Source organism: Sinohyriopsis cumingii, chromosome 14, assembly GCF_028554795.1.
Source record: "Sinohyriopsis cumingii isolate HCF-2022 chromosome 14, ASM2855479v2, whole genome shotgun sequence".
Classification (NCBI taxonomy): Eukaryota; Metazoa; Mollusca; class Bivalvia; order Unionida; family Unionidae; genus Sinohyriopsis; species Sinohyriopsis cumingii.
In genome coordinates this window covers 102,068,670-102,081,408 of record NC_142974.1, presented here as the reverse complement: position 1 = coordinate 102,081,408, position 12,739 = coordinate 102,068,670, and the positions used below count along the sequence as shown (strand labels likewise).

Here is a 12,739-nt window from a genome sequence, read left to right as displayed (position 1 = left end):
CACGTTTACCACAAGTGATGACATCATGAGCAGCTGCACATGAGATGGAGAATGCAGAAAATGTGAAAAATTTGTCTTACAATAATTTTATTATACAAATTAAAGTGTCCTTGCATTCATGTAACTTTATAACTGATGCGATGTTGAATCTGATAAATAATTTCAGTAATTTACAGGCTTGAGAGGAAACAAAATTTATTTAAAACATATGCAAGAAATGTATATTAAAATTTAACTGGAATGATTATAAATTATTTTGATACCTGTTGCATATTTTTGAAAATATCATACACTATAAAGCAACATTAATGCTTTTAAACAAGCAACAACTTATAAAGTAGGCAATTTTAATTTTACAATTATTATGCCCTACTAAAAAAATAATGATTCAAATTAAATGCAGTTTTACTTTATCAAAGAAATACTTTAGAAATGAAGTAAAATGTTCGAAGTTGAAATAATTCAATGAGGTGCTGATCTGCATATGATCTTTTTTGTATGATGATACAGACAAAATCCAGTTTTGGTTTATCAAATATGTGTATCCAATGTACATTATGGACAAATATGATTTGATGACAGCATTATTTACAGTTGTTTGCAAAACTGGTGAACTGGTAATTCATCTGGAAATATATATTTAAAAAAACATCCAATCATAGTAAGTGACTCACATAAATGTGCATTTTGATGCTACTGTACAGAGGGTTTGTAGTATTTGTGGCATGGGACAAGGGTAAGCCTACCTCATGGCTGTAGCTTATTCAAGACTATGTCATGGCAGAATAAATAATCAACATTCAATATTAGAGGTACATTTTGTCTCTGCAAGTTACAAAAATACACCATAGGAAGTGATGACAGTGTGGTAGTAACTGGTGTTAAATTCCCTAGTATCACAATGAAAGGAAAGGGACATAACTCTAAACTGCTCTTGAATATTACCTGCATGTCTACTATAAAAAAAATCTTAACAGTCAACACTTATTTTATTTTAAATAGCTGTACCGCCTGTAAGGAAAGATAATAACATGCATCATCCAGATGGATATAAAACAGTTTTAAAAGTTACCACTTATTTTTTTTTTAAAACTAAGTGCACATAGTATCACTCTATGATTATTTTTAAGCAGTAAATTTCAAAATGTAAAGACAAAATTTACGAGTAAGGAGATAATGTGATATGGTGCATGAAAATATGGCTGACTCTTAAAGATGGTACCTTAAGAAAGCTCATTATTTTTAATGTCAAAAATGTATTTCTTCAAAGGAAAAATATTACAAAAAAGTACTAGATACAAGTATATGTGCTAGAAAAAAGTATATACACAACAATAAGACTCTAAATGTATTTCATATCACTAATTATAGATAGTCTATTGGGGTCAATATTCAAATTAATAAATAACACATAAATATCAGAACAAATAAGTGCTGAAAACAATTTGCATACATGATGCCATTAAAAAACTGAGAACATCTTGGAACCAGTGGTAATGTCATTAATGCATACATCATTCATAATCTGACCAAATTCAATTATTTTTATTATTCTGCCTAAAATCGAACCCAAAGTATCTTAGTACAAAAGTTGCTGCCTTTTTGTGGTAGGGTCAAATTTGTCCCTTCAAGTACAATGTGACCTCGCTCTAAAACGGTAGTTGGGAGCTACAAAACCCGACCGCGTTACATACCAAACTGTGTTATATGCAACCAACTCAGTTAACTGAAGAAAATGTACCCACCCCAATAAAAAAACTGTGTGGTGTGTGTGGGTAATAAATGCGGGCAGTAAAATACGTGCTTTGTCAGCACAGTTGCCATCTTAAATTGATGCATATTAAATGAGAAATACACCTGTAGTGAAAACAGAGAAGACATAATATAATAGTTTACTTTATTTAGAGAACCATGGATTGGTACATATACGTGAATCCTGTTTATATATAAATGTCTGATGTATAGCATGAATAGAGTATCAACACCATGTACTCACCTGCGAACCTCATCATATACATTGAATACACAATACAAGTGATTAGATCAAAAATATGCACACACAGCTTTAAAATATTCATTAATTTTGTAACAGGTCATATTGGTCTGAATTCAGTGGAAAAACAGCACAATAACGGAACGAATGACAAAGCACATTTACTTTAAAATACGTTCCAAGTCGGTAAAAGTTAGTTTGCATTTTAAGCCACCGTCGGCATAAACTTTTTCCCTACAAAAAGGAAACTTTCACAGCACAGTTAATGTGTTCAGTCACGTTGGAAAATGCAAAAATCCATCAGATTCCATCACTTTTATTTAAGTTTGGTACTGATTTCTTTGAAGAAAAGTTCTTTGCTGTTATTGAAAGATTGTAGTCAGCTTTCTTTGATGAAGGGTGCATGCGCTATTGAAGTCACCGCTAAAGGACAGCTTTGGAGAACCAAACTAATGCCCATTTCTTATTGTGGCGGCAACATCAAATAACTATTGCATGATTGAGACTGGTATTTCTTCCATTTGCTTCAAAGGTAATCTGTTTCCTTTGATATTTCAGCAAACTATTTTATCTGGGTACATTTTAAAAAAGTTATCGGCTGTTGTTTAGACTATTCTAGTTACTGCCCCTCCATGCCTACTGAATAATAAGTAAGATGTATATCTTTTTTTTTTTTTTTTACATTTGTGGTAGTAGCATGATGCTACCTTCGAAGCATGCATCTGAAAATTAACAAAGAGGTAACGGACGATAGAGGCGCAGGTGTTTTGATGAAAGAGATTATTACAGAAAACGTGAGTGTTCTAAAGGATTTAATTCTGAGTGAAACGAAGAGGAATTTTACTTACCATCCACATACAAATGTCAGTCTTTGTAAATATATTAATTACTAGCGAGCGGCCGCAAATCCGATGCAAGATAGATTACGAGACAATGCCTCGTCCGGTTGATCTCCGTTACCAGAAATGTCAACAACAAAAAAGCGGATATTTCACAACATACAGAACTCATGCTAGATGTCAGGATAAGTGGATTATGCTGTAACAATGCACTGTTTAGATGGTTTGTCAGTATGGACAAAGAATTTGTTTATGTAACAATACATAAATTTCATTGCATTTTATATCCAGTTTGCGGCTTCCTTTCATGGGGCCTCTGAATTTTTTGCACTCAAACCAATGGTTGGATAAACAAATTTAAACAGACAACAATGTTGCCAACAAATAAAAAAAGCCACATGGTATATTTTGCAGCCAATAAGGAAAAACAATCCAAGTCTGCGACATTGGCAAAGACCTACGCGATCGCAGAAAAAACTTTTTATGCATTTTTTCTTCTTTCTTTTAAGAAAAAAAAAAAACTTTTTCGTGTACTAGAAAAATACATAAAATTTCAGGAGCCAGGCCATGATTGTCTTGTATTATTCATACATGATCTCTTTCCCATGATAAGCAACCTTTTACTTTATTTTCAAACTTTTATAAGAAATTTTTTGTGCACAAGAAAAACACATGTATATGAAATTTTGCGACCCACGTCACAACTGCATTATGTCCGAATTCGCGTTATAACAGAGCGCGCGATAGTGGGGTGACACTGTACTTAGTCCTTTTTACCCTGTATGCATATACATGGTTATAGGGTAGAGGGTGGGAATCTCCTTAGTTTCAAAGTTGAAACACAGAGGCCAAGTCTGTGGATGTAGTAATATATAACAAAATGCTGAAGATCTTAATAATTTCTGTTTATGATCCTGGAGTTAAGCTCCTGGGGGATGGGAAAAGAATCAGTGGGTCCCAGTCTGACTTGGCTCATCGATGATACATTTCAATTCTCAGACATGGGAAAACACAACTCAAAGAGTTATTTTGAAATTGATGTAACATCACCCTTACTCCACCCCTAGAGACATAAAAACTCTAAACTTCAAATGTATTTGAAGGAAAAATGTTCACAAAGGCAGGTTTCCATTGCCTTTAGTGATCGTTGTAGAAAGGTTTGAATGTATTCAGTACAAACCTCTGCTATGTCAAGACGCCTGCAGTCTAGGGCAGCAATAGCAACCTGCTCTTGAACAACCCACACTGAAAAAAACCCCACAAAAACAAATTAAACACGAGCTTACAGAAAAGCTTATTTTAAATAGAACTTGATTTTTTCAACAAAACTCCATTGATTTCAATCAGCAACAGAGTCAGAAAAGACTCTACATTAACTAAAGCAAGGATCTGAGAAAGGTTCACAACATATTGACAAGGCCCACAACTCCATCCAAAACAATAAGTAGAAAAGAAAAAAAAAAACATCTTAAAATAAAAACCACACACATATTATTAGCCAGCCTTCATTGTGATCTGCATCAGAATATGCTGAGTAGTTCCTGAGAGATGCCACTTCTGACTTTACTGAATAAAAATATGAAACTGATTGAAACAGCCAAAACCTCTAACAAATTCAAGACATAGAACTGAAGAGACAAAACTCCTAAAAGGCACATCTATTTCTAACAGACTATTTTCTCACTAGGTTGCATCAAAATATGAACACCTCCTAATCTATGATGATCACAAAACCTGATGAAATTAATAATCCTAAGTCACAATGTTATTATATTGTATTGATCAATTCACCTACCAAATGTAAATGAATGTGTCCTGTACTGTTTGCAAGGACTGAACGGATGGGCAAAGAAATTAATTACAATATAAGTGGATGCCACATCATGATGCTGGGCCCTAATAATATTTCTATGAAGAATCCTAAAATAAAACTTAATCTATTTGATAACGTTTATACAAAATAACTGGTCTATTCATCCACACACCAGTTGCACACTCTCGCTGCTTGTACCATATTTCATATTTTGCATCTGGCTTTTGTATCTTAGATTTATAATTATTATTATTAATATTATTCAGTGTATCCCCTTGGGGTGTAAAATTGAGGGTAAATACAAACCATTGGTGACAGAACTGGGGGTCAAAAATGTACTGATAAATTTTCATCTCCCATACTTTTTCAGCTTGAAATAGGAAATTGCAACTTGCACAACATACTCACTCTAAAAATAAATATAAACCAACATGCTCAATTAACAAACAAATGCATTGTCCATTCAAAGAATAATTTTATTAGTTCATTTTTCCTTTAGTTTAAAGTTGTACTTTTAACGGTCTCCTTATAATCTTTTGGTAGCAATATTATAGATATACACATTACATATAAGCCAATACAAAAAGCCAATTAAATCTTTTTAACCAACTGGGAGTTAATTTACTGCCTGTCATAAAATTTGTACTATCATCGGTTACATTGTACTTCATTCTAGAACAAATTTATCCAAAAATCAAAAAGGCGAATGATTAATCTTCTCTCTAATAAGTTACACGTGAACTTTAAGATCTTTATTTTATCGCAGCAACTTAAAAACCAACAAAATATGCAATGACCCGCTGACTTTGTAATCCAAATAATGCATTTGTCTCAGCAAGATTACTGATTTCTTTGTTGTGAAAGAATGTCTTGGGTGATAATGTGTTCTCCAGATATCTTGTGGCGAACAAGGGCAGATCTTTTTCAAATTCTTAAACCCTGTCACAAAAGGATTATTCACTTTTGCAGTCTTCGCAATCATGAAATCAGAAGTCACACCGGTAATCCTAATGGATGTGCCATATTCTAGGCAAGTTAATTATTTTCTCCATTTTTCATTAAAGTTAGATCCACAGTTACTCATATGTGTTCTGCTTCTTTCACCTTCTTTCAAATGATTTTTAATCCCAGCCGTTCTGATCTGGTGATCACTTTCTTGTGCAAACAGGCATTAACATTAAACATCTGGACAAGCTTGATGTAAAACCATGTGAGAGCTAGGGAAAGCTACTCTATCATAACATTGCCTTTGCTAGTCTGGTTCCATGTTTCCTATGCTCCCTGCATTGCACTCCACTATACAAATAGCAGAGTGCAATGCAGGGAGCATACAAAGCAGGGAAACAGACTATGCCTATGCTTGAAGTATAACGATGCCATACCTCATCCAATAAAAATAAATCATGATTGATCTATGTGAATCCTTTGCATAAAAGAAATGCACGGCAACAGAATGTGTGCATCAATTTTCTCCAGCGTGCATCCCTGATGCACAAATGTGCACAGAGGGAAACACTATTATTATGTCTAACACATACTGTGACACAGGGATTAACTTTGTCAAATTATTATGTTGTGCAGAATTTAAATTAACTTTGGACAAAATAATAATGAAGATTTTGTTGTATCCAACATAATGATTTCTTTTCAACCTCCTAAATATGGTGACAGGGCTTGCAAAGCTGATGGCTTAAGGTAACATTTGAATTCTTACCCTAACTTAAAATTTCCTCTGTACATCAATCTTTTTAAAGAGATACAATTCCCAATGGTGACATCAAATTCTATTAATTTTTTGAATCTAAAACGACCACAATGGGCTCCAAAAACAAAATCACTGCCTCAATCAATCATTCCAGTATTATAAATATGATAAAAAGATACTGTTTTTTCAGGATTATTTGCCCTTGGATTATTCACAACCACCATGTCTGAAAATTACTATTTTCTACCACAAACCCTTAAAGTAACAAGAAATGAGTAGATCAGTTGCAAACGAGCAACTCACTTTCATCTCCAAGTTTGTGGATGTGATCATAAAGGGTCTCCTCATATAGCTGTATCACCAGGAGCGCATCTCTGACCGGTTCCTCCCTCATTTTACGTAACTGGTCCCTTGCATCTAAAAAAAAAGAAGAATTAAATAAGTCATGAAATCTTCAAAGAATAACTAGTTAAGTGCAGCACTGTACACGAAGGTATGGGCTTACTGTGATGATGAATAAATCCTATTTTGAAATCAAGCTGGTATGGTTTAACAAATGATGATTCCCTTTTTATATAAAAACAAATAGGATTATGTACAATCACAAATATGATTTTACAAGGATATTTACTGTATTTCACTGTATTTTTATATACTCATAAAAAGGTGGAAATTAAACGTGTATGTTTCTGTTTCCCGAACTTTACAAACTTTTTTCAAACAAATGAAATAACTTAATATGGTTTTGAAATTGCCTCAATTAAAAAACAAAACAAAAAAATATATACCAAATATTTAATTTTGGGAAGATTAACATGCTTACCCAGGTGCAGCAAATTCACTTAAATTTAGACGGTTACCTCCTGTTTCATGGCTTCTTCAAATCATTAAATTGAACTATAAATCGGTTGCAATATAATAACGTTGTATATATAATAAAAAACATTTGATAACAAAGTCCTAATAGAAATTGTGCTATTACATTAGCTACTTATATGTGAAACCATCCGATCCAAATATATAAACAGAAACTATGAATGTAACAAATAAAGGATTTATTCAAGTCTTAACATTTTATATTTGTAAATAAATAAATTATTGTAACATAATTTACATGTTCTATTATTATGTTCTTATAATTTCATGACACATCATGGAAAAACAATAGTCTCAACAACTAATATTAAATAACAATAGTGATCAGAAACAACTCATTAGTAAGATATAAGAATATTCACAGGAGTAACATTAAAGTCCCAATAACAAACAAATTCACATAAACAGAATTATGTGAAATGGATGATCATTTGCTATAATAAAATTACAGAGTCATATTAGTGTACTGAAATAGCTTAAGCACAATGCAAGTTTTACTGATGCCTAATACATCTACATATAAGTATTCTATCAATAATATCTTTGGTTCAGATTTTCTTAATACTCAATGTTTACTAAACAGATATATATATATATATATATATATATATATATATATATATATATATATATATATATATATATATATATATATATATATATATATGTATATATATGATTGAACTAAATTAAATAGTGTTGATAACATTCCCTACCACTTCTTTAGCTCATTTGCAAAATGGGAACATAGCATATATTATGATTTCATACAAACCCAATGCTGGTCAAAGAAAAACTGATAGGTGTACATCATACTCATATTTATAACTTTTTGTTGCACTATATCATATAATACTGCTTGAAGTGCTGACAGGGATTGAAGACAATAAATATTAACTACTACTAAAATATTGTGATTTAATACAAATAATGAATGCTAATTATATTATTCCACTTTCAATTACCAAAATATATGACTAAACACTAAAATCAGTGCGTGAGATGTATAACATATTTGCAAGCCTATAAGTCGATACTTTTTTAACAGAAAATCTGCACTTCATCTTATACTCACAATTGACTTACATCATGTACTTTTTGTATGTAAAAACAAATCTCCAAAAGTACAAGCAATGTGAAAACAAAAACATTTTTCTTTTTGCTGAGGAAATTGTGTATGAAAATATAGTATGCCACATTCATGAGGATTTTAAAATACTGACTTGATCATCAGCATTAAATTAACTTACATCAGATGTAACTGCACTCAAGCAACATGCACTAGTAGATGCAGTATAGTACACTGTTTAAATTGTATTACCTATATCTGCATTAGAATAGACAAGTCAGAAAATGAATAACCATGATAAAAACAGATATTCCATCACATTTTTCTACTTGAACCTTGAGATCGAATAAAATATACCCTGATATGAAAGAGAGATAAGTTTCAGGACAGTTGTAATCTATATAGTTTAGTTACCTTATGATTGTGATCTTACTCCTGTAAAAGTGCAGCACTATTTTCCATTACAAATTAATACCACTGTAAACAATTCCTTCTAGCTCTTAGTTACCATACCCATTATGCTAAGAACCGAGTGGCCTTGTAGTGTTAATGGTAATTAAAAATGCTACAGCTGTGCTTTGGTTATCCAAGCAAACACTTGTTTAATATCAAGATTCAGCAGACCAGGTCAAATTAGTGAGGCTACTAATAGGGAAATTAGGCTACTAATAGGGAAATTAGGCTACCGATAGAGAAGTTACGGATATTATGAATATGTAAGATAGCATGTAATAAAAGGTGCTGACTCATCTACTGGAAACCAGTGATATCATTTGAACTGCAAGAGCAATTTAAAGTAACAACTATCTTGAGCCTGACTATAGGAAGAGTATATGAATTTACTGATAAATAAATACTCTTGTTGAAGTTGTTTTACTTGCAAAGATTAGACCGCATGCTAAATGGTCATTCTTGGGATTTAACTTAAATGGAGTCTTTATGAATATAAATATTGTGAATATTTAAACTTTGAAACTGAAGAAGTATGGTATGCATAGGTTTAATTTATTATAGCTTTCTCTCTTTGACAAAAGCTTCGGCTAAACAGGGGTACTAAGGTACAAAATAACATGAAGATGGCACATATCTCTCTCTCATATTGGGTCAAAATTTAATTTATTCATGAGACGCAACAAGAAAAATGTGATGGAATTCATATGCCTCTTTCTTTCTTTCTCTCTCCCTTCAAAATAAAAATGGAAAAAGCATCAGTGATGCAATTTCTGTATTGCTGTTAAACAGTGATATTAATATTATAGAAACTGGATGTGTCTATAGTTTCATACCACACAGCATCATACATTTTATCCTATCTTTAACTCAATAAATTTTCAAGTCAGCATCAAAGGTAGCTAAAAGTACATTTAAAATACTTCATTTTAAACAAATTAGGTAATTTTAGTTACATTTAATGATCCTGACATGAAAACATTTTGAGTTACAGATATGATTTGATTTATACTTCACATCGGCTTAAAGGCCGGCAAATATGGTAACAGTAAAATTTACCACTGGCTGAGATTGGTGGTGCAGGAAAATTTGCAGGAGATGCTCAACTGACTATTTTATTGTTAAGCAAAACTCATTACAGGCACTCCTTGACTTACATAATACCTGACTTACCTAAACTCTGACTTATGCACCCTTTCCCATAAGCCCAATAATGTGCAGTGTACATGTAATACATTTTAGAGAAGAATTTTATGTTACACTTTTAGCCTTTTTCAATTTGACTCTTGTGTATGTGTAGATTGCATCAGCTAAAAACCAACTGCAGGGGATCCCTGCCATTGCCACGTGGAGGGGAGCCTGCACAATATACACAGCTGTCACGTGATACTTGCTTTCATTCTCTAGTTGTAATGAATGCATACCCTCATATTTTTTCATAATAAGTTTTTTTTTATATTGTTAATGATCTTGAGAGCTGTAGTCATAACTGCTAAACCCATTCATAAACAAACAGAAATTGATTTGGCGATACAAATGAAGATGACAAAGAAATACGAAGGTGGGAGACAGCTTTTTGACCATAGTGCATGAACTCTGTCTCTCTGTATTAACAGTCAATATGTTAGTAAGGATGCTGACTGTATAACAAAACATGTTAACAGATCTGCACCATTAAAGTCAACAATTATTATGAAACAGCATTCTGGTGTTATTTATGCTGAAGAATTTGTTTTAATCATATGGATGGAAGACCTGATAAAAAGGCGTGTTCTGTTAATCCTAATAATCATCCATATAAAGATCAAGGATGTTTACATAATTCGGTAGTGTCTTTATACAAACTGTTTATCGTCAATGTACAAATATGCTTTACATGGCAAAAAAATGAGGTGCCTCCAATATGTCAACTGCCTCCAAAAGAACATTGTAAAATACATGTACGATACTGAATGTATCATATAATAAACATTATCTGTAAATCATACAGAACATTCTTTGGCAAAATATTGTACCAAATATACTCTTTAAAAAAAACATTTGTTCATGAACACGATGTAAACATATGGTGTGAAATGTGCTTACCATGCACAAATGATAAGAGAAAACTAAATATCAATAAATCACAACAAATCTATCCCATGAAGAAAATAATTCATGTAAAATTTGTAACAATATATTACATGCACTGCATTTGCACACTGACAGTTATGTGTTACACTACCTTAACCCTTTACCTCATGCAAGTACCTTTGAATGTCTCTACCCGATGCACATAAAAGCAATTTTCGATGCCTCTACACCATTCTCATGAAAGAGCCTTTTGATGCCTGCTGTAAACATCACCCATTTTGAGCAGATTTTCATAGCACCACCTCTGGGGAAAAACCCTATTAGATACTACATTCATTAGTGTGAATGACCGTTATATCAAATCACATGGCTGCTGTTTATGCTCTGGTCAAAATCTGCGGTTTAAAGTAACTGGGTTGTATTCTCCACTCTCCAAAATGGAGGCTGTGAATTTCATTCAGTACTTACTCAAGTTTTCATGATTAGAATCACAACTATGAAAGCTTCATTAACTTAGGTAAAGGTTCTGATATTGATGTAGGTAGCAATTAGTTTTTATAAATTATCAAATTTAGATGATTTAGTGGTGTAGATGCAGACAAAGAACTTGTAAATTTTGAGTATGAGAAATGGCAGTTATGATTGGTCAGGCGGCTTCACCGACTTGATGGTGAACAAGTTCTCTCAAGATTTTAAAGCACATAAAAAATTATTCCATGAAAAATAATTATACAGCTATAACAATCAGATTTTACTCTTTCCATACATAATACCAAAAATGTAAAATAGTTAAAACTGATGTTAAATGTAACATACACTACATTGCTTAACAGTTAACAGGCAGAAATATTTGTATGGAGTCGAATAGGTAACAGGTGTTCTATTTATAGCATACTGCACTGGGTAATTTTGCTACATGTATACTGAAGGACTAAAAATTCATACGCTCTATGAGGCAAAGGGTTAACTATGTAATATGTCCAAAGCAATAATTGCTGGGCACATATATAAACAAAATTTTGAAAGTATTTGTGACACTTTAAATAATTTATGCAACTCTAAAACAAGATAGAAGGATTGGTAATATGCTATTCCCATTGGTCTGATGTGGAAATAAAAGCACTTAGATAGGGTGTCATTAATCCAGTTGGTTGTATATGTTCCTATCAGAGTACAGGATTTCATTTTGTGGACATGATAATGAACACAGAATAATGGACTGGTAGAGCTGATTATGCTGTAGGCTAGATCTTAACTAACTATTGGTACCATTTTATTATACATATTATACATGAAGTAGTTCAAGATATATACTAAGTTGAGGGCACAATTTTCAGGGTGTTTTATTATTTCTTTAAGGTCATTCATTTTTAAATATATAAAATAGAATGCAACAGTCAAATATGAGACAATAGGCTTGGTTCTCCAGTACCATGCACTCTTAACATTTGAGTGCTAAATCTTGAACTGTGATTGGAATGGAATATAAATATTTTATTACATTCCAGGCTTTCCGTTGTACTTTTAAACCTTCATGAAATGGTGAACCTTCATGTATTGTGCAATATGGGAAATAGATATAAATTTGAAGACCCTCCATGTGACCTGAAGAAACAAAGATCTCACGAATATGTATAGTCAAATCCTGCTTGCAGTGATCTATATGATTACCGAGATCTGCCTAGCTATTAGTAGTGGATACATATTTTTGCTGAATAAAACTTATCTTGCAAATAAAATGATGAGATGCATATTTTGATGTTATTGCAGCTGTTTCATGTATTCAAAATACAAGAGTGATCAGTTTACACATGCATTACACCATATTTAATTCTAAACTCTGACACGTAAGGGACCAAAAATTAAATTTTTGGGTGCATGGGAGTGACGCTAAAATGAAACAAATTCCAATGTGTTAGTT

The 12,739-nt window shown here is 32.4% G+C and overlaps 1 protein-coding gene across 1 annotated transcript in view; it reads right to left on the bottom strand.

Annotated features, from left to right (window-relative positions):
• Positions 1 to 12,739, bottom strand: part of LOC149784503 (ER membrane protein complex subunit 2-A-like) — a 46,738-nt gene that overhangs the window by 31,095 nt on the left and 2,904 nt on the right. Inside the window, exons 2-3 of the mRNA XM_089932581.1 lie at positions 6,654 to 6,767; positions 4,013 to 4,077 (exon numbers count right to left, since the gene is read on the bottom strand). Of these exons, the coding sequence (XP_089788707.1) occupies positions 4,013 to 4,077; positions 6,654 to 6,767 (179 nt within the window). The remainder of the gene's footprint in view (positions 1 to 4,012; positions 4,078 to 6,653; positions 6,768 to 12,739) is intronic.